At 39.6% G+C, this 23,921-nt stretch overlaps 1 protein-coding gene across 1 annotated transcript in view; it reads left to right on the forward strand.

Moving 5' to 3' along the window:
• LOC124624503 (4-coumarate--CoA ligase 1-like) overlaps window positions 1-12,492 on the forward strand; it is a 77,288-nt gene extending 64,796 nt beyond the window's left edge. The window contains exons 7-8 of the mRNA XM_047149114.1: window positions 7,234-7,399; window positions 11,536-12,492. Coding sequence (XP_047005070.1) covers window positions 7,234-7,399; window positions 11,536-11,675 — 306 coding nt within the window. The 3' untranslated portion in view covers window positions 11,676-12,492. The remainder of the gene's footprint in view (window positions 1-7,233; window positions 7,400-11,535) is intronic.
• Window positions 12,493-23,921: the final 11,429 nt, after the last annotated feature.

Consider the following 23,921-nt stretch of genomic DNA (forward strand, 5'->3'; position numbering starts at 1 on the left):
CCCATTCTTCTTCTACTGTACTTCCTTCCCCCAATACTGTCAGTTGTTCCCTTATGCTCTCCCTGAAACTCTGTACAACCTCCGGTTTAGTCAGTTTATCCAGGTCCCATCTCCTTAAATTCCCACCTTTTTGCAGTTTCTTCAGGTTTAATCTACAGTTCATAACCAGTAGATTGTGGTCACAGTCCACATCTGCCCCTGGAAATGTCTTACAATTTAAAATCTGGTTCCTAAATCTCTGTCTTACCATTATAAAATCTATCTGAAACCTGTCAGTATCTCCAGGCTTCTTCCATGTACACAACCTTCTTTTATGATTCTTGAACCAAGTGTTAGCTATGATTAAGTTATGCTCTGTGCAAAATTCTACCAGACGGCTTCCTCTTTAATTTCTTACCCCCAATCCATATTCACCTACTATGTTTCCTTCTCTCCCTTTTCCTACTCTCGAATTCCAGTCCCCCATGACTATTAAATTTTCGTCTCCCTTCACTACCTAAATAATTTCTTTCATCTCATCATACATTTCTTCAATTTCTTCATCATCTGCAGAGCTAGTTGGCATATAAACTTGTACTACTGTAGTAGGCGTGGGCTTTGTGCCTATCTTGGCCACAATAATGCGTTCACTATGCTGTTTGTAGTAGCTTACCCGCACTCCTATTTTTTTATTCATTATTAAACCTACTCCTGCATTACCCCTATTTGATTTTGTGTTTATAACCCTGTAGTCACCTGACCAGAAGTCATGTTCCTCCTGCCACCGAACTTCACTAATTCCCACTATATCTAACTTTAACCTATCCATTTCCCTTTTTAAATTTTCTAACCTACCTGCCCGATTAAGGGATCTGACATTCCACGCTCCGATCCATAGAACGTCAGTTTTCTTTCTCCTGATAACGACATCCTCTTGAGTAGTCCCCGCCCGGAGATCCGAATGGGGGATTATTTTACCTCCGGAATTTTTTACCCAAGAGGACGCCATCATCATATAACCATACAGTAAAGCTGCATGCCCTCGGGAATAATTACGCCTGTAGTTTCCCCTTGCTTTCAGCCGTTCGCAGTACCAGCACAGCAAGGCCGTTTTGGTTATTGTTACAAGGCCAGATCAGTCAATCATCCAGACTGTTGCCCTTGCAACTACTGAAAAGGCTGGTGCCCCTCTTCAGGAACGACACGTTTGTCTGGCCTCTCAACAGATACCCTTCCGTTGTGGTTGCACCTATGGTGTATCGCTGAGGCACGCAAGCCTCCCCACCATCGGCAAGGTCCATAGTTCACAGTTATTACTGTGCATTACCATGACTTTTTCTGTCTCTCTCATGAATCGAAGCTTTGATCAGTCCAACGAACACAAATATACGTTTCTTCACTTACTACTGTTCTTCTGCTGTCTGAATCACCTGTGGGGGTTTGCTTTGTTTTTATGATTTCACATTGATATTATTTTCTCTAGCCATACTACTTGAGTAAAAAATTAATAAACGTAAACAATTCACACGCTTATATGAAATTTACATATATCAGATAACATAAATAACGTTTTTGAAATCTCAGTTATTAAACCAAGTAGCGTGGTCCAGATTGAGCGATTTTTCGGTAGGATAACTTGCTGGAAAGTCAATTTGATGGCACTATCTGGACGACGCCACTTGGTTGAATACCTGGGAACATTTGAAAACCACATTTCGTAAGGAAAGCATAAAATTGCACACAAATAGCATTAATTTAAAAATACGTAAGTAAATAAACACTCGCCGGCCTGAGTGGCCGAGCGGTTCTAGGCGCTACAGTCTGGAACCGCGCGACCGCTACGGTCGCAGGTTCAGATCCTGCCTCGGGCATGAATGTGTGTGATGTCCTTAGGTTAGTTAGGTTTAAGTAGTTCTAAGTTCTAGGGGACTGATGACCTCAGAAGTTAAGTCCCATAGTGCTCAGAGCCATCTGAACCATTTGAAATAAACACTCAATGACAACTCCCGTCGCAGAAACATTGCGCTACAGCTATAAAACAACTGTTGAATAACGCAACTAAGGAATTGTGTTCCTAGGAAGACAACACTATGTCTTGGAACTAGTTGAGGCCCTTGTTCCGTATTTTACGGTAACCTGTGTTACCTAAATACATAAACGTTAAAATATTGTTTGTGCACCTTCAACTACCGTGTTGTAAACAAGTCTGCCACTGACAAGACTGCATGACACATGAATGAGACAGCGTTTTTGAAGTACATTGTGACGAGCGCTGCAACAGAACAGTACTCGCCATTCTAACAATAAGTTCAGCGATTATGTTATTTCAAAATTTCTGTGATTGTTCAAGCGAAGTAAATGCATTAGCCCACCTACTGTCTCTTCTGAGGTATGATACTTCTGAAACAATACTGGTAAACTTCTTTATTTATGTGGAAATTGTGTCACTTGCGGTTGATAAATACGTTGTTCGACTAGTATCTCCTTCTAGACTGCATCTTCGGCACGGAGCCTAACTTTTGCCTATCATCAAAGCTTTGGCAGTTAAAGTAGCTCTCAATGTTAGGAACGTATTTCCTAACTGTAAAGCAGATGAAACCTGTTGTATGTGCTCGGTCAACTGTGGTAATTAGAAATTAAGAATGATAGCTGTCTTCTCGAGCTCAGCATTTTCAGTTTTCATAAGATGATTTTCATAGATGACACCTTTGCTTATTCATTTATGTTGTAGATCATCTACAGGCATCATGTTGCGGTAGATTACAAAAACCTTTCACTAATATAAAGCTGTGTGCTACCCACTGTTGATGGAATACTCTCCAATTGTTTGAGCTTGTAACACCTTGTTTACTTGGTTAGCTGTCATTACCACTATCAGAAGTCCATAATTACTTTGTCTCTTCTTGGGTTTCTGTTGTCTTATAAGTCCTAAAGTTTTATTAATGTAGAAAATTTGAAATTCATCCAGGCCGCCATGTGCTGTTGCCATTTTTCGGGATGCACTCAGCCTCGTGATGCCAATTGAGGAGCTACTCGACCGTATAGTAGCGGCTTCGGTCAAGAATACTATCTTACAACCGGGAGAGCGGTGTACTGACCCCATGCCCCTCCTATCCGCATCCTCCACCGAGGATGACACGGCGGTCGGATGGTCCCGGTAGGTCACTCATGGCCGGAAGCCGGAGAGAGAAAATTTGAAAGTAATCAAACGAACCTTACGCACTCTTAATAACGTTGAACAAATTATTCAGTACAGGATATGGTCTGTTACTATAACTGCGGTATGTTATATTAACAGACGTCTCAGATGGACTATCCATGCTAGGTCATCTTGGGGTTTGTGTGTTAATGCTGCTTGAGAGATCATCCAAACCACTGCAACTGCTTGAAACTGATGTAGACTTCACTGACATCCCACAAGGAGCTAGGAATATAAGTATCCACAAAGACACAGCTCTGCTTGCCGGTGTAAAGCTTATTCCATTGGAGTGCAAGAGTTTTCTCAAAAGTTACCCATCAACAGCTGCTCCACCTCAAGCACCATCCATGTTATGGGCACAAAGCACACCTTGAGATTCAATGATTCCTTATAGAAGTGTATACTATCTATAAGATCCAGGCGGTTAAGTCGTGATCTCTGCCATCTGTGACACACGATGTACCCTGTCACACTACACAGTGGTCACTCAAGCATGCCCAGAGTATAAGGTGACATAAGATATGAGGTGATCACCAGACCCCAGCTAAGGAAACCTAGTTCGTCACAGAAAATGAAGGCTGCAGTCATTGAGGTTCTCGTCATTTGGCATGACCAAGGACCTTATCCAATCTCACGGAAGCAGCGAACATGGTCTCCCCAAGTACTGTTTCTTTGCTGTCCATCTTATACTTTTTTTTTATTTTGGTCATCAGTCATCAGACTGATTTGATATGGCCCGCTACGAATTCCTCTCCTGTGCTAACGTCTTCATCTCGGAGTAGCACTTGCAGCCTACGTCTTCAATTATTTGCTGGATGCATTCAAAAATCTGTTTCCTCTACAGTTTTTGCCCTCTACAGTTCCCTCTAGTGCCATCGTAGTCATTCCATCATGTCTTAACCGATGTCCTATCATCCTGTCCCTTCTCCTTATCAGTGTTTTCCATATATTTCTCTCCGCTACGACTCTGTGTAGGAACTCCTCATTCCTTACCTTATCAGTCCAGTAATTTCCAACATTCGTCTATAGTATCACATCTCAAATGCTTCGATTCTCTTTTCTCGAATGAAGGCCTATATTTGATATTACTGGACTTCTCTTGGCCAGGAATGCCCTTTTTGTTATTGCTAGTCTGCTTTTGATGTGCCCCTTTCTCTGTCTGTTATTGGTTATTTTATTGCCTAGGTAGCAGAATTCCTTAACTTTATCTACTTCATGACCATCAATCGTGATGCCAAGTTTGTAGCTGTACTCATTTCTACTAATTCTCATTACCTTAGTCTTTCTTTGATTACTTTCAATCCATGCTCTGTACTCATTAGACTGTTCATTCTGTCCAGCAGATCATGTAATCCTTGAAACTTCCTGGCAGATTAAAACTGTCTGCCGGACCGAGGCTCGAATTCGGGACCTTTGCCTTTCGCGGGCAAGTGCTCTACCAACTGAGCTACCCAAGCATGTAATTCTTTTTCACTTTCACTCAGGATAGCAATATGATCGGCGAATTGTATCATTGATATCCTTTCACCTTGAATTTTAATTCCACTACTAGACCTATCTATTACTTCCATCGTTGCTTCGTCGATGTACAGATTTAACAGTAGGGGCCAAAGGCTACATCCTTGTCTTACACCCTTTTTAATACGACCACTTCGTCCTTGGTCGTCCATTCTTGTTGTTCCCTCTTGGCTCTTGTACATATTGTATATGACCCGTCTCTCCCTATAGCTTACCCCTACTTTTCTCAGAATTTCAAATATCTCGTACCATTTTACACTGTCGAACGCCTTTTCCAGGTCGACAAATTCTATGGACGTGTCTTGATTTTTCTTTAGTCTTGCTTCCATTATTAACCGCAACGTCGGAATCGCATCTCCCGTGCCTTTACCGTTCTTGAACCCAAACTAATCGTAATGTAGCGCATCCTCAATTTTCTTTTCCGTTCTTCTGTATATTATTCTTGTCAACAACTTGGATGCATGAGCTGTTAAGCTGATTCTGCGCTTGTCAGCTATTGCCGTCTTCGGAATTGTGTGGATGATGCTTTTCCGAGAGTCAGATGGTATATCGCCAGACTCATATATTCTACACACCAACGTGAATAGTCGTTTTGTTGCCACTTCCCCCAATGATTTTAGAAATTCTGATGGAATGTTATCTATCCCTTCTGCCTTATTTGACTGTAAGTCCTCCAAAGCTCTTTTAAATTCCGATTCTAATACTGGATCCCCTATCTCTTCTAAATCGACTCCTGTTTCTTCTTCTATCATATCAGACAAATCTTCACCCTCATAGAGGCTTTCAATGTATTCTTTCCACCTACCTGCTCTCTCCTCTGCATTTAACAGTGGAATTTCCGTTGCACTCTTAATGTTACCACCGTTGCTTTTAATGACACCAAAGGTTGTTTTGACTTTCCTGTATGCTGAGTCTGTCCTTCCGACAATCATATCTTTTTCGATGTCTTCACATTTTTCCTGCAGCCATTTCGTCTTAGCTTCCCTGCACTTCTTATTTATTTCATTTATCAGCGTATTTCTGTATTCCTGATTTTCCCGGAACATGTTTGTACTTCCTCCTTTCATCAATCAACTGAAGTATTTCTTCTGTTACCCATGCTTTCTTCGCAGCTACCTTCTTTGTACCTATGTTTTCCTTCCCAACTTCTGTGATGGCCCTTTTTGGAGATGTCCATTCCTCTTCAACTGTACTGCCTACTGCGCTATTCCTTATTGCTGTATCTATAGCGTTAGAGAACTTCAAACGTATCTCGTCATTCCTTAGTACTTCCGTATCCCACTTCTTTGCGTATTGATTCTTCCTGACTAATGTCTTAAACTTCAGCCTACTCTTCATCAATACTATATATATATGTCTGCTCCTGGGTACGCCTTACATTCCAGTATCTGATTTCGGAATCTCTGTCTGATCATGACGTAATCTAACAGAAATCTTCTCGTATCACCCTGCCCATTCCAAGTACACTTCCTCCTCTTGTTACACAACTCAATTAGTCTTTCTCCTCTTTTATCCTTTGTCCCAAGCCCATATTCTACTGTAACCTTTTCTTCTACTCCTTGCCCTACAAATGTATTCCAGGCCCCCGTGACTATTAGATTTTCATATCCATTTATATACTGTATTACCTCTTCAATATCCTCTAACACTTTCTCTGCCAACCTTCAAGCACGCGAGGTCGGCATGTATACCTGAACTATCGTTCTCGGTGTTGGTTTTCTGTCGAATCTGATAAGAACAATCCTGTCACTAATATGTTCACAGTAACACACTCTCTGCCCTATCTTCCTATTCATAACGAATCGAACACCCGTTATACGATTTTCTGCTGCTGTTGATATTACGCTATACTCATCTGACCTGAAATCCTTGTCTTCTTTCCACTTCACTTGACTGACACCTACTATACCTAGATTGATCCTCTGCATTTCCCTTTTGAGATTTTCTAGATTCGCTACCACGTTCAAGCTTCTGACATTCGAAACCCCGACACGGAGAGCATTGTCCTTGCGGTGATTATTCAATCTTTTTCCCATGGTATCCTCCCTCTTGACCGTCCCCTCCGGGATATCCGAATGTGGGACTATTCAAGAATATTTTGCCAATGGATAGATCATCATGACATTTCTTCAATTACAGGCCACATGCCTGTGGATACACGTTACGTGCCTTTAATGCAGTGGTTTCCCAATCCTTCTGCATCCTCATGTTGTTGATCAGTGCTGATTCTTCCGCTTTTAGGGGCAATTTCCCACCCCTAGGACAAGATGCTGCCCTAAACCTCTGTCCGCTCCTCCGCCCTCTTTAACAAGGCCGTTGTCAGAATGAGGGTGACTTCTTAAGCCGGGAGTCTTCGGCCGCCAATGCTGCTTATTATTCATAATTTAAGCAGCGAGAGGATTCGATCCCAGAACCGAAGATGTTTTGGGTATGAATCAAAGACGCTACCGTTAAGCCCATTTTATCTCAATAAGCATTGTTTTCTATTGAGTACTGCAAGTATTTTGCGGTGGTGAGGGGAGTGACTGTGTTGGTAGGTGTCACCATCAGAGCTGGAGGCGTGGCTGCTGGGACACCCGCAGGTGTCGGAGGCAGTGGTGGTGGGCCTGCCACACGACGAGGACCAGGAGCACCCAGCTGCCTTCGTCGTGCTGACCCAAGGCTCTACAGTCACTCCTGACGAGTTGAAGCAACTGGTCAAAGGTGAGGCAAAACCCCCTTTCGGTATATATATATATATATATATATATATATATATATATATATATATATATATATGCTGATGGGGAAAATTCGCAACACAAAGAAGTAATTAATGTAGAGTAACGAGATTTTCTAAGAAACATATTAATATTGCAAGACTAATGGAAGCACAAGATAAATCATTGCAAATGTGAAATGCAGTGATCGAGGGGGCCAAGGCAACATGTCAACAGTCTGTAGAGAATATTGGTCCATCACGGTGGCGTGCGGGTGAGCATCACCCATATGGAAAACACCCCCTGTAATGGTATTCATAAATGTCAGCACAACAGGTTGAAACGCCAGATTGATGTACGGATTTGCAGTCAGGGTAACTACGAGAGAGCACCCGAGACGATTAGGTAGCCCAGAGTGTCTAACACTTAGACAGGATGAGTACAGGTCCTCAACTGGCCTCCTAACGAACACATAGCCGTCACTGTTGGGGAGAAGGACCCACCTTACATCTGGAAACACAACTGTCCTCCACCCTGCCCTCCAATAAGCTCTCGCTTGTCACCACTGGAGCTACAAATGGCGTTGGTTTGGGGTCAGTGGAATGCACATTACAGGAAATCTGGGTTGGAGCTGTCCTTAAAGTAAACGATTTGTAACTTCGTTGTGTCACTCCTTCTACAATGAATCGCCAAAAAAAAACTTGTACAGGCATGCGTATTCAAAACTGGAGATATGTGAACAGCCAGAATACGACGCTGTGGTCGACAACGCCTATATAAGACAAGTGTCTGGCGCAGTTGCTAAATCGGCTACTGCCGTTACAATGGCATGTCATCAAGATTTAAGTTAGTTTGAATGTGGTACTATAGTAGGCACACGATGAATGGGTCACAGCATCTCCGAGATAGCGATGAAGCGGGGTGTTTCCCATACGACGATTTGATGAGTGTACCGTGAATACCAGGAATCCGCTAAAATATCAAATCTCCCGGAAAAAGATCCTGCAAGAACGGGACCATCGATTTTCGAAGAAAATCGTTCAACGTGACAGAAGTGCAACCCTTCTGCAAATTTCTGCAGATTTCAATGGTGGGCCACCAACAAGTTTCAGCGTGTGAACCATTCAACGAAATATCATCGATATGGACTTTTGGAGCCTCAGGTCCACTTGTGTACCCTTGATGACAGTACGAAACAAAGCTTTACGCTTCGTCCGAGCCCGTGACCACCGACTTTGTATTGTTGATTTCTGGAAACATGTTGGCTGGTCGGACGAGTCTCGTTTCAAATTGTGTCAAGCGGATGGACGTGTACGGGTATGGAGACAGTCTCATGAATCCATGGACCTTGCATGTCAACAGGGGACTATTCAAGCTGGTAGAGATTCTTTAATGATGTAAGGCTTGTGCAGTTGGAGTGGTAGAGACCCCTGATACGTCTAGATACGACTCTGACGGGTGACACGTTTGTAAGCTTTATCTCTGATCACCTGCATCCATTTATGTCCATTGTGCATTCCGATGGGCTTGGGCAATTCCGGCAGGACAATGCGACAACCTACACGTCCATAGCATTGCTACAGAGTGGCTCATGGAACCCTCTTCTGAGTTTAAACACTTCCGATGGCCACCAAACTCCCCAGACATGAACGTTATTGAGCATATCTGGGATGCTTTGCAAATGTGCTTTTCAGAAGAGATCTCAGCCCCCTCGTACTCTTACGGATTTATGGACAGCTTTGCAGGATTCATGGTGTTAATTCCTACAGCACTACTACAGACATTAGTCAAGTCCATGCCACCTTGTGTTTCAGCATTTCTGCGTCCTCGCAGGGGTCCTACACTATATTAGGCAAGTGTCCTAGATTCGTTGGCTCTTCGTTGTAAACTGCTACTGCAGATTCAGTACAATGCACCAGATCCATACATTAAACACAATGATCTACCCTCTCAGTAGTCATGCATGGCCATTCAGAGCCTGCTAGTCTCCTTGCGACCGTACATTATGGTGGTCACCGCTGCGAGCAATCGTGTACAGTGGCTATGTTCCTGTCAAGTCTGTCTGAAATATCGCAGAAGGAATATCTAACTTGTCATAGTATTATTATAGGACCTATGTGTTGATAATGGCGTCTTTGTCACCTTAAAGACATACTTGACTAACATCAACTCAGCACGTACAATCTCAAAGGCAACAGCTTGTATTTAAAGCAAACCTTATTTTAATTCTCATAGTGGTGCTACTAGCGCTACTCGTATGCGGCTGATGCCAAATTTGAGCAGACATTGTCTTTCAGATGTAGAAACGTGCCTACAAAACTACTTCATTGTGTTGCAGTTTTTTCCATCATTGCATACTCTCTCTCTCTCTCTCACACACACACACACACACACACACACACACACACACACACAAACCTCTACTGCAGTCCTTAAGGACATGGGGTGCTTTACGACGATGAACAAAAGCGAAATTCTTTTTAAAATTTTGTTAAAGTCTGTAGTTTTTCCTGAAATCCCCAATTACTTAAATTAGAGGAAACCATTAGTATGTCGCAAAATAACAGGGAAACATTTGCTTTCAGCGATTCTGTTTGGGATATGTTGTTTACGTTGGCAACACTGCTGTTTTACAACGTCTGCAGATGACCGTCTTTGCTGCTGTTTGACATCTGTTTTGTGCAATGTTTTGTTTATGACCTACTGAAAGTTTGTTTGTTGACAATGTGCCAAAGATTTGTGTATGTCTAGATATTCATTAGTATACAATAAGTACTAATAATGTCATACATCAAGAAATTCGGTAAAAGGAATTCCAGTGATAACTAGTTTACGAACAAAGGAGTCTGTAATATTCAGAGGAACCTATGTATGTGATCTTCAGGAATGATTCAGCTTTTTGTCTTGATGGTGATGCTGTTTGTAGTGGATCCTAAAATCTTCCTACTGGTTTGTTATTCAGTTTCTTCCAGCCAATATGGCCCACATTGTCCATTCTGGAAATTTTGAAACCAAGGAGCTTGCAGTAGGAGTGATGTATTTGACAGTATCGAACGTGAGCAAGCGTTCATAGGTCTCAGGCTATGCAGTTGGGGCCTGTGTTTGGTAGACATTTTTTCTTGCTTTCGTTCCATGACTAGGGGGCCCCTTACCTTAAAGTGCTACAGTTACCCTTCTCCATCATCCCTGATAGTTTGTCTACTTCATCACGGGATTATTCTATACATCATAGGTCATTAGGCGTCCCGCATAGAGCATCCTAGCGAGGGAAATCAGTTTCCGCAATGTTGGCAAAACATATAACTCAACAATTGTATTGAGTCAGTATATATACACCGCACCAACAAAAAATAAACAAAAGAAGAAAAACTGAGAGGCTAGTGAGACTGGAGATGATAAACCTGTACGAAGTTAAAGGAACTATAGTGTTGTATCTGCGACACCAACAGCCTCAATCTGCACCTGACAGCTTTACGTATCACAGACAGTTTTGGTGATATTTCTAAAATTTTTGGGAAGTGCTAACGAAGACTTATTTTGAAAACGATAAGAGCATAGATGGTGAACTTCTTTGCTTTTACGTTGAAATAGTAAGCGGACAACAGTGTCCTATGATTATAAAGGTTTCCTGTCTTACCTTAGATCAAACATACAGAACCACGTCGCATCCCTAATGAAGATAGATCTCGTGATTGAACAAACTCCACACGTTTACCCTTTTCCTTATCTGAGTATGTGTGGGGGGGGGGGGGGGCATAAATTAAGAATAAAATTTCGCTCATTCGAATCTTTTTTAATATTGACGATAACATATCCCCATTAATTTCTACAGCATCACAATCAGATAGAATCGCTGATATTGTTCCAGCAGCTCTCAAATTTGCTCGGTATTACTTGTCATTATGGTTATTGACATTCGGACCATACATGGTGCTTCATAATGACATTCCTCACGGGAGAGTTTGAACTGACAGTGACCAGCTACCCCTACGCATGGTGTGTTTTTATCCCTGCCCTGAGAAATGTACACCTTATATGCTACACCACTGCAGTCTATCTAATCTAGGCTAGTCCACCCACTGCCCATCGCAGTGAAATAAAGATAGTACAATAAAGATCGTCACTTGTTGTTGCTTTCAGAGAAAGCGTGCGGCAGCGAGGAGAAGCTGCTACATGGGGGCGTGTTCCTGGTGGAGTCCATCCCTCGCGTGGCCTCTGGGAAGGTCAGCAGGGGGCAGCTGCGGCGCGCTCTCCTGGAGAGGGTCACAGGAAGGGCCTAAGCACACTCTCAGAAATAGCAGCTGACGTCTTCTGGGGTTCGCTGCCGTCTCACAGGGCAACGGGTGCCTTTCAAACGACAGCAGGCTACACAGTAACCCACTTGCTATCCGTTGTACATTTCTGTTCGCTGGTGTAATATTACCTCTGTAATAAAGTTCACAAGCCTTGCGGAATAAGAACTGTGAGTTTTTCAGTTAATCACAATTAAAAGACAGATAGTTCTCCAGTACAGGAAATATGTACAAAATGTTTACTACTATATGCTGGTCACAACAATTAGGGCATCAATCGATACATTCCACTGCATCCTAGGAAGAGTAAGGTATGTAAGACGAAGATAACTGCAATATGTCAGCGTGTGACATGTCTTAATATTGCTTCATCTTTATCCCTGCATTTTATTGATGTAACTGTATAATTTTGGGTTCATCCCAATTGTCTAATGTGCTGTGTAAAAGTGGCTGAATATTTTTCCCATGATTGCATTGATCTGATGCGGAAAATGGTACGGAAGCCTTATGCTACGGCCAAGCTGATGTGTGGTGAGGGCACGGTGGGATATGCCAGGTCCCCTGTTGTCGCGTGAAGCATAATGTGCGTGGAAAATACATACATTATCCATAAGTAATGACTGTAATGGTAGCATTTAATCAAATGGATCGCCTGCGTAGGCGTGTAACTAAATTATGTGATCTATGTAGTTAAAATAAATTTTCGATATTCAGTATATTAACACTGAAAAGTAAATTACAATTTGTCTTTTAAATCATCGGTCTTTTGACTGGTTTGACGCTGTTCGCCATCTTTTGTGTTAACTTTTTGATGTGTACATACCTGGTACATCCTGTATAATCAGTTTTGTATATTTTCATCTTTGAATACAGCCTCTCCAGTGGCAATTTACCAATTCCTAGATGTCCCACAAATCATTCCTCTTCTTCTATTAACCTTCTTATGTTACTGAAATTGTGACGTAAAATAAAATAAGAAGAAGAGGAGCTGTTTTGTTTTATGAATACCACTCATCTTGCAGGCTTTCGAGACGAATCTGGGGAAGTATGCTCGTGTTGTTTGCATCTAGCACTTTCGTGAATTTTCTGTATGAAAAGTTTGCTGCCCAGACGATCAGACTTGAAGGCATCATTCTTTAGGGCGCTAACAGGTGTCACTATAGAGAGAAAGTAAAGGCTAACAGCTCACAGAGAACCGTGAGACTTGACTGTAAGAGGGAGTTGTTCAAAATTCGAATTTTCTGTTGTTCTTCGCTGGTGATCCTTACGAGACGAGGTTGTGCGGTGGTTAGCATAGTAATTCACTGGAAATTTTGTCATAGGCAGCCATTCAAAGGACAGTGATTTATGTGACATTGCTTCAGATTGCGGTTAAGTGTGTCAAAACACAATTTCATGACTGTGAACTCATCTTAAAGTAAGTTTCTCCACAAGTTACTACGGCCAGGAACGACAGTCAGCTTCTAATCGCACACTGCTGCAACAGGGCTCCCACGCACTTCCAGTATTAGTGTGTAGTTGATGGGCTACACGGCACTTTGCTGTCCCCACGTAAGGAGAAGACCACTGTCAGATGAGGGAGATTTACTGAAAGGGGAAACAACCATGTGCACATGAAGAATACACAGAGCTATCTCCTAGAAGGAAACATAGCCGTCTCATTGTCAGTGGCTGATCTGCGGCAACGACGTATTATAATTTTTGCGACTTATAATAACACAGAAGTGGTCCAGTTTTGGCTCTCGCCATGGTCCAATTCTGAGTGACATGAAAAAAGACAATCCATATTGATTAAAGATCATTAGCCGAACAATTGATGAGTCAGGGGAAAAATCTAGGTAAGTCAGTTTTTTCGAAATTGAGTTATTGCTACAGCTCGATTCAGATTGATCATACACATCTGTTGAGAGGATGAAAGTGTAAAAAATCCGAGTCGAGAGACAGCATCCAAAGTTTTGTTGTAAGAGCCAGGTAAGTCAACAAAAAATTTTAGATTATGGAACGCAAAGGCACTGATTGAAATAGCCGAAAATTTGAGCGAAATAGTCGAAGCATCCAAGCGTATGCCATCCCCTTTCACTGTGGTCGGTGTTAATAAAAAATGCTGCAAGATTAGAAAGTACTGTTGGAGTCAAAGTGCTCTGCAAAACGCTGCCTGTTAAGATAATATCATCTGAGTCCAGTCACTGAGTTAGGCTGAAATGTCAAAAAACTTATCAGAGAGAAATGCAAACTGTCATCATAGGGACATCACAAGAACGGCGACCAATCGTTGGGCTGCTTGAAATACCCATACCTGCTTTTAACTGAATGTTTAACTTCGGAATTCTTTAGTTGTCTTCTGCACAATTGCCTAGCTTTGCAGTTATTTACTGTTCGCTATAATGTAACTCGAACAATGCTGATTTTTATTCTAGATCTCATTCCGATTCACAGACTAAAATATGAAGGTTTTTAAAGCCCAGTAAAGTTTTGCCATCCTGATGCTGTGAAGTTCTTCAGACAGTTACCTCATAGCTAAATATTCGTGATGTGAGTACTGTCACTGTATTATCACAAAGGGAAGTTGTTTAGTCGTAATTATTAATGACATTATTGCGTCTTTTTCATTTGACTTACCTGTTTCTTTTCTCTTACAGAGCGACGTTTGACTACATTTTGGGATATTATTTCATTCTGGAAACAAACTGGTCGCCAATAACGCTATTTCCACATCCGATAAGTCTAACATGTATGTACTTATATATTGCAGTAATCACAGTTGAAACACTAAAATCGCATTTTCTCACGTTTCATAAAAACTGACATACCTCGTTTTTTCCCCTGACACTTAAAACTACCGATTTCTGTGCTCAGAAATCAAGAAAACGACGATTGTCGCTAAACCGAAGCCAGCTGCATTGGTCACAATGTATTGTGACATCAATGGACAACGGAACATTGATTTCATGAAATTTTTGTAACTATTAATCCAACGTTAAGGACCTGTCCGTTTGTGGAAGGGTAATAGTAATTATCTGTCGAGAGCCGAATTCAAGCCTAATAAAATCATCTTACTGCACCAAAAATAAAGGATTGTTGTATGGAGTACCAGCGGATTCAGTGAAAGAAAGTTCCTTTGCTATAATGAAGAAAACAGTTTCTTGCCAACTCCCAGACAAGAACGGGATTTTGGAAAAGAATGTTCACTTTGACAGTTTCGGTCGTTGTGTTACGAAGGACATAGTTAAAGATTTTTATGGCAGACAGTAGGTTATTTCTATACGTACCAAACTTCTGCCTGTTGTCAAAGAGAAAATTAATTTCCAGTCGAAAAGCACAATAGTTAGACGTGTTCTACAGAAAAAAGGGGTTTGGATGGAAAATAATGTGTATCAGGAAGACAGTTGTCAATAGAAAAATAAAATATTGTAAACTGGAGAACAGTCTATTTGCAGGTGGCAAGAAAGTTAAGAGACTTTACGTCAGTATTTTATGTTGATGAGATTTGAGTTGATTGAAATATGACTTTCAGAAGATACTGGAACATAGTGAAGTAGTAGTAGTAGTGAAAAGCAACTTACGTGCGCCAAACAGGGTGGTTGCTGTACATCTTGGAGTACACTTAGGCGTCGGTAAAGCGTGTGAATTAAATTCCGACATGGAAACAGTTACTGACGATCGCGTAGGCGGACGAACTCTGCTAATTATGAGATGTGGTAGAGGGGAAGGTTGAACCCAGGTTCTATCGGCGTGATTGATTAATAGTGAGCTTACGGGTGTTTAACCGAGTTGTTGTTTCCATTATCTGCAGAAAATGGAAACAAAAAATTGACTGAACTCCTGGAATCTCTCTGTTAATATTGTTCCCAATTTCGCCATACTGTAAAACAATATGTTGTAATTATAGACAACGCTTCATATCGTGGGAAAGAGAGCGATCAATCATCAGCAAAATGTTCTCTAAAAGAAGAAATGCTTCATTATTTGAAAGGCACGGCAGGACTTGTGAACGAGAAATGTGAAAATGTTTGCTTTCCACACAAATACACGGAAAAAACCCAAAGACGAGACATATTGCTTTGATACGCTACTTTCCAGCTATGGAAATTCTTTCATGAGGCTACCGTCGAACATGGGTAATATCAGTGTTATAGAGTTAGCCTGGCGACAAGTGAAAGATTATAAGGGATCACACAATATAGCGGGAGGGTTACATGTCGCTGAACGGACTGCAGGGTCTTGTCCATGGTAGGGCTCATAGTGCGACAGTGTATGAATTGTTTCTGTCCTGAAATAAAAAGTTAGAACATTATTTCTAGCTAACAGTTGGCTTCATGAAAGACATCGTGGACAATTTGGTGACATTGGGGAAGATGCCAATCGAGAATGTGACATCAGTGAACTCAGAAAGAGCAGTGACAGCGAATCAATATTTGTAATCTAAGCAAGCCTGCAAACTGCAGGTGTAGGAATAGAAGTATTAAATGGCACAGGGGTGAGGAAGTGGATGGACTGGGGCACATGGTTGAAGTTTTGTTCTGACCGTTGAGAAACCTAAGTGACGATAAACGTGAATATCTTTTATATAGTGTGTGACATAATCATCTTACAGGAGTCCGTGTACTATGACTCATCGATAGTGAAGGTAACAATCAGTGATGGTCGACACGAATAGCTCATAGGCGAAAACATCCCATGATTGTTCGTATGTCGATATGATGAGTAGTAAAACGTGGCATTGTAATCATTAAGTAACGTCAGTGATTACCTGGTACGCAGGTGGAACGCAACATCGGCCAATGTATTACATTCAGAGCTAAAAATTGGCTATTTTGAAGTAACTAATAATTAATAACAGAGGACGAAGCGAATTAGTTTAAAAAGGGCGGTAAACATACCATGGACACGTGAATTTAATCTGAGACGAAATTAAATGGCTAGGTTCATGCAAATGACGTCTTTTCAAGAGTTGTAATAAAGGTAAAATAATTCAAAAAGTAAGATATTAATGTTCCTAAAAGACACGGATTGATATTCTCCCAATATGACGGTGTATGCCGGTCAGAGGAAACAGGAGACACAAAAAAATATGGATGAAATTCAGTGACGGCTCATTTTCTAGATGTCTGCATCGAATCGGCACCCTGTGATGTGAGTGCTATGTTACATTAACAGTAAATTTCAGTGTATGCTATTTTCCCATGTAAGCTTGCGTGACAGCTGGAGGGAAGAAGTGCTGAATATATTACGGGAAATATGGACAATAATTCCCAACAGCTGAGGACAACTATTATCCACAAACGACATAGCAATGGAGAGAATGGCACTTAAATGAATTTGTGACTACTATAATATAATATTGCTAAGAAAAGGCACTGAAGACCTTTGGCATCTACGAGGTTCCTCGTCCGCTAAGCTCTTTTTCTAGCTCTCTACTACTATCCATCACATATACTGACCTGCAATGCGTTCCCCATTAGGAAGTCATAAGAGATGTAACCAACATGGCAGAAAAAATTGGTGCCAATGCATTTGTATTCTTTCAAAATGGCGCACATCATCACGATTTTTTTGCTCAATTTTTATTGCTACATTCAGAAGTACAGTGCAAATAATTCGTTGATTAAAATGGTCCTGTGCGGCTGGTCCCGGTGGAGGTTCGAGTCCTCCCTCGGGCATGGGTGAATGTGTTTGTTCTTAGGATAATTTAGGTTAAGTAGTGTGTAAAGTTAGGGACTGATGACCTTAGCAGTTAAGTTCCATAAGATTTCACACACGTTTGAACATTTTTGGACATTAAAATGGTCCCCAATGTGCATCAATGGCTTCTAGTTTGAGTAATTACAGAGGATTATACTACGAAATTCTACTGGAAAGATGAAAAGTAAGCTGGAAAAAGGGCATTGAATCTAAACGAAATTGAAGATGTATTGAGAACTTGGAAAAATTTCGGACTGAACTGCACTTAGAAAATGGTGAGTAGATTCTATGGTTCTGCTAATGACTGATTCTGCAGTCACATCAGCGTCCCCTGCAGTACTATTGCGTTGCCGAGCTACAACAGTGAGACGACGTTTAGGGACATTAGCCATTATATAGTAATGTGATTAACACAAGCTTCACTCAGAAGACTTATATTTTAACTACAGCAAACAATCTGCTTTCAACACCGAACACAGATATACGCCGTAGTACTATCTGTTTTCAATGAACATCTCGCTAATCACCGGACACTTTGCAATTACAATTATTGCACTTGCGCCACAACAGCATATTTTCTTCCCTATTCGTATGTCAGATGCGTCAATGCGCTATTTTGTTAATGTTGTCACTAGTTGCCATTTGTTTTGTCACTAATTTTATCGAAATAAATCAAACTAATTGTGATTCGTATCTCATTTAAAAGTCATAAGGTTCCCCAATCACTGTTTCGGAGGGCACTCTCATGTTATTGCAACACCCTCAGAAATTTACATTCCAATTTTAAAATCAGACCCCTCGGAATTTACTTCCTGGTCTACCTGTTGTTGAAAGTCCTATCTTGCAGTCTATTGTTATGTGTTTGCCCTTCAGTAACAGACACTCTTTCTACTATTTACAAATACCCAATAGATTTATTTGGATTATATCTATAGGCGGTAAGGTTGTCTTTAGTCGTTTGCAGGGCAGTCTACCTTCTAAAGCCATTACAACAACTCCTGGTTTCATATTTTCTGACAAATGAGACAGAAGTGAGACGAACACCTTCCAAAGTCTATAACTGACTCTCGACCTGGCGTAAGCTTTAACCCATTCCAGAAATCTGTAAACACATCATTTTGTTTAATGTGTTACCAATATTTGTTTAAATATGCATTTTACACCGCTACGTTGGGTCAGATGACCATAGCAATGCATGAACTGACAAAAGAACTCGTATAAATGAAATTTTTCTCATGCTCGGACCACACACTCACCAACAGCTCCTCAAAATCATTCCTGAATTCCGAGGGGTTTGCTTGATTGGACAAAACCGTAAAAATTCCGTCATCGGATGAAAGTCTCATGAACAGAGATCCTAGATAAACAACAATAATATATTTTCTCTTTAATATTAGTTTTATCGCAGCTCAGATACAATCTAATTATCTATTAATTGCACTTTACTTTTAATATTACCAGCTCACATATTCTACTTTTTTAGCTAGCTTTTCAGTACTCTCTGATTCACAATAAATATTTTAATCTAATTTTTCAGATTTATTGGTAAAATTAATTTCAATCTTCAAAATCTCGTTCTGCAAAGTAATGACTTTATTGTATATTTTTGCATGTCTCTGAGAGTTTGGACATTTGGTCCAATAGTCCTGTTAGCCTTTTTTCTAACATTTCAATGTCCTTTGGACATTCTTGATGATCTAGGAGGTATCGGGCTTTAACTTTTTTCTTCCTCATGTATTTGGTGCTGTGCTCCTGCTTAAAACTCAACAAGGCAGCTTGAAGTTGAATCAAATTTTTCTTTGGTTTCTTGATTCACGCTAACCATTTCTGATTGTACACTACCCATTTGTAACTTTTATTCATCACTGATGGAATCCATTTCAGAAATTAATCTACTCATTTCTGATTTTACACAACTCATTTCCAGCCTTAACTTATCATCCCCAGTCTGAATTTTGGAACCTACTAATTAGATCCACTCTGGCATCCGGCCACTTGTGCATTGTTTGACACATCATTGGTCCTCATTCATCAAAATGATACCTTTCGTGATCTGATACTTGTTATGGCTCTACCCCTGCGTTAAAATTACTCTTTTTGGTAAATTCCATCCTGGCCAGTTGGTTAGAGGCACATTGTCGTTGATGCGAGCCGTGTCGCCTCTGTCTTAGTGCCATGGCGCCCCCTGCATGCCAAAGCCGAAGAGACAAGCCGCAGCGGCCATGAATGGGGACGGTTGTGAGGCTACAAGAAGGGAGCACCTGAGGTGACGGTAAACTGACTCCACGAGTTGACAGTTTGAGCCCTGCACATCCTCAGTATTATCAACTGTGTACACCACTGTCAGGTGGGTCAACTCCCTATAGCATGTGGACTTGGAACTGCCAGTGCGTTCCGACTGTTTGCTTCTACAACAGAAAGTAAAGAACCTAACAAAGAACAATTTGAATTTTAGGATCAGCCAGCAGTATAAACACCTAATTTAACACAACATTAAAAAATACATGTACATCAAATAAGGAAAAATCACCCAAACACATGAAGAAATTATTAAATTGCAAACAGGAGAAAAATAATACAGTAAATATTGAGATATAATAGGAATAGGTTGCTCCTTACAAATTAACTTAATAGCATCACTAAAAGGTTGACAGATATCAACAAATCCTACCTAATTTCGACCCTTGCGAATTTGGATATAATCTAAAACCTTAAAAGAAAAAACCTTAAAAGAACCACATTAATTAAAAAACAAATAATCAAATAAATTATGAACTATCAATCGTATGTGTAGAAAAGATCTACATGAGTGAATTCTAAATTCAACACAATTATCTGTTGAAATAGGAATCAATTAATATAATCAATAAAATAAAAACAATTTACTAATATGGCCACTCGGTTCTAATATGGGTAAATAACTGCAGGATAGAAACTGACCTGGCTCATGCCAGTCTGAAGTCAGATCTCGTAAGAATTTAAAGGTGGAACAGCCCTAATTACTGGCCTCCTGAATCCAAAATGTTTCTCAATAGAACATTGACAACACAATCTGCTTTGTCGATATGAGCTCAAAATGAAAAAAAAACCCTGTTATCCCTAAGGTGATGTAACCTTATGATTATAAATTACGGATCGAAACAACAAATATAAATCAGTGAAATAATAATGAAAAGTTTATTTATTCTTCATGTCACCCCAACAAAAAAAAATCATCAAATATAGAAATACCAACAAAAAACTACATAAAAATAAAATGTTAAACTCTGTAGGGTTCTTCTCTTCCTCTCAGGAATTTAAGCCAAGCCAACCACTGCAGCCACTAATTAAGGTACTAATGATTATGCTACCCTTGCATGGTAAAACACCATGAACCTTTAAAAATTCACTATGTGAGTAGACCAGTCCTCGAAATATTTTCAAAAGAACATATTTTTGAGAAACAGGTGGAAAAGAATTTTGCCTAGTTCCTTACATTAAGTTAACAACAACAAACTTTTAATACAAATAAATATACTAATTCTATCATTATTACAAAGATTACTTAAATCAAGGATCTTAATAAATACAAAACTTAAACTAATTATAAAGTCAAATTGTAAAATAATTAATTGATTAAAATGTAATCTTAAAGACAGCTGCTTCAAAGTCTACTATTATATTCTAAAATAAGTAAATTACAAGTTCATAACTTTGAAGCTTATCCATTAAGAATAAATAAGTTAATACTTATATTTAAAAAGAATTAAGTACATACAATTAACATAAAAAATAATTTTTCTGAAGGAATTAGATATCGTAGGAAACGATGTACATTTCATTTCTATAAATAGCTTAACAACAGTTATGATACATTAACTACCAGTTATTTTAGATCAACCTAAGTTGAGATAAGTAAAATAAATACTAAAATTTTGATAAACCCTGATACCAAAGGCACAACAAATTAAACCTACTTTAACAAATTTAATCAAATATTTCATAGAACACAGGACGATGTATTCTGGCTTTCACTGAAGTGTTTCGAACTTAGCTAAAATGTGTGAAAATTATGTTCACTAGTACAAAACAGTAGCAGCCACAGAAAGCAGTTTCACGTTATATATTACCATTCCAGTGAAGAATTTTTTCTAAATAAAGCTGTACATTTCTGCATTTCAATCAGGTTGTAGCAGGTGCCTATGCCTCATTGTTTTTGTTTGGGAGTGAAGGTGTGCTGTACCAATTTTCTATAGACTTTTCTCTTCCTCAAAATCTCCCACTGTCTTACACACTTGATTTCTAGATATTCCTACATTGCGATTTGTGACACAATTGTGACACAACAGCCGCACATCCACTACTTAACAATTTCTGCTCACAGCTGACTGATCAAATACACATCTTTTGTTTATATTTGTTAGTTAAGCTGCCACCGTAGTTTCAGCATTGATGTCGTTTGTACACTGGGAACGAAATTAGATTGGAACATGTTTATGCAGATGGTGTAGCGTTATTGTATAACTCGCCTTGTGTTATAAGTACGTTCTTTTGTTTTCAATAGAACAGTCAAAAGCATAAACAATCAATACCACCCAACACTGTTGGTATCAATAGTTGTGTTCTGATATTACCGATTTTTGGATGCTACTTTAGATATCGATATCGAATCGTGATACTCCAGTTGTACTTACCATATGATCCTGACACATAGTTTTTTCTAATACTTTCCATGGCCTGTAGTTCTATAAGATGTACTAGGTACATACAATCTTACTGTTAATGTCTTGACAGCACTATGGAATCAAATGCAGCTGCTCAACCCTTCCCCATATACATCATTGTATTTCATCACATGTCACAGTGGGTGCTGTCAACATTGCTGTGTATAACACATAATGTTCATAATGTTGTGCTACTTTTGATATGATTTCCTTAATTTTGATTCAGTCTAATAGAGTAATATTATTGAATGGAACATGTGTGTGGAGAAAATTATTGAAGCAATGTGCAGTTGCAAGGAAAGATATATCAACCATAGGTTCTCATTCCATCATTCCAGTGTCTCGCATATGCTTCGAAGCACACACTGAATATTTGGAATTAAGTTTGTGTAACTGTGCGGTTGAGAACTATCATTTCAGAGATCATTGCTGTACTGTGTATCATAAACTTTCAAGCAAAGTTAGTTAGAAGCTGACTGCCCACATGGATCCCCCCTCAGCAGCAGGATAGTTAGTATGAGAGGGCAAGACAGCAAAAACAGAGAAAAATGTTACAGTATGTTGTGGTTCATAAATAAATGCTTTTCGTTCATCACTTCTGCTTGTATTATCTTCCTGGTGAGCTTCAAAGTGTGTTATCTCATAAATATTCCATTTCTTAAAATTTCGTCTTTATTCAATTTCTTACTAATTAAGCCAGAAACCATCAGAAACTCATATTCTTTTTGAAGCCAGCAAGCTTTTAGCTTTTAACTTTTAAAACACTATTTCTCGCTTCACAATTTTGGGATGAATAAGAAAGTGAAATATTTTTTCTGCTTTTAAATTCAATTTTTGATACTTGCCATTTAACTTCGTCGTTATTTTATATTTTTAGGCTCTTGTTGTTCAACCTTCTTCACTTTTATAAAACTTTTTATCTTTTTTCAATTATTCTAAACTTTTATTAATGAGGTATCCATATTTTATGACCGATTGCAGTTTTATTTAAATTTATTTTATGGATAATTTTCTCTTTGTGACAAGCTCTTGCTTCCTGACATATGAAACTAAACAAAACTGATTAAGGTATTTCATAATTGTAATTTTTCCAGCTTTAAGGTTTCAATGAGGGAATTATTTTACTAGGTGACATTTCAGTGCATTCAGAAACTTTTCATGTAGTAAGCGTAGACACTCTGTATACAAGAACTATTCTTCCATGTTTCTGTTTGTCCCAGAATTCAGTCAATAATTACCATAATTTTTATTTGTTTACAGAAACCACCTATAGAAACCGTCTGTGGCCGAAACGTTTCGTGAATCTTACGACCAACTTCTTTTGTTTAGGCAAAGATTTCAATTTGTATAATGTGACCACAATGCACATGAAACATTTATATGTTTTGAACTGCAGAAAAGTTGTAGTAGTTACAAAAATATTAGTTTGCGTGAAGAACGACTATTTGGTATCTTTTATCGTCTGTAAGCCGTTTATTTTCGGTAAATGCTGAAAAGCCCGTATCTTTCAGGCATTTGAGGTTTGATTGTTAGCTGTGCAAATTTTGATTTTAGTCTAAACATCATAATTTAACCAACTCCAAGAATCGAGATTGGCTGTCATCTCCCCAATCCCCTCCCAGCCCTGAAAAATGAGGCATTTTCCTAAGTAGAACTTTTCAGGAACTGTCGATCAGCACGTTAATGAGGACAAAGCAGTGGTGGCTGGTTGCAGTCTGGAGTGGATCATGGTAGAGGAACAGTACTAGTATTTCAAGGTAAAAATGAAGTTCAAAAGATTGTTTTATTGTGCGATATCTCCATTTTGTACGTGATTTGAACTGCTAAGGCTATTAAATGATACCTTAAT

This window comes from Schistocerca americana, chromosome 1 (assembly GCF_021461395.2).
Source record: "Schistocerca americana isolate TAMUIC-IGC-003095 chromosome 1, iqSchAmer2.1, whole genome shotgun sequence".
Taxonomy (NCBI): domain Eukaryota; kingdom Metazoa; phylum Arthropoda; class Insecta; order Orthoptera; family Acrididae; genus Schistocerca; species Schistocerca americana.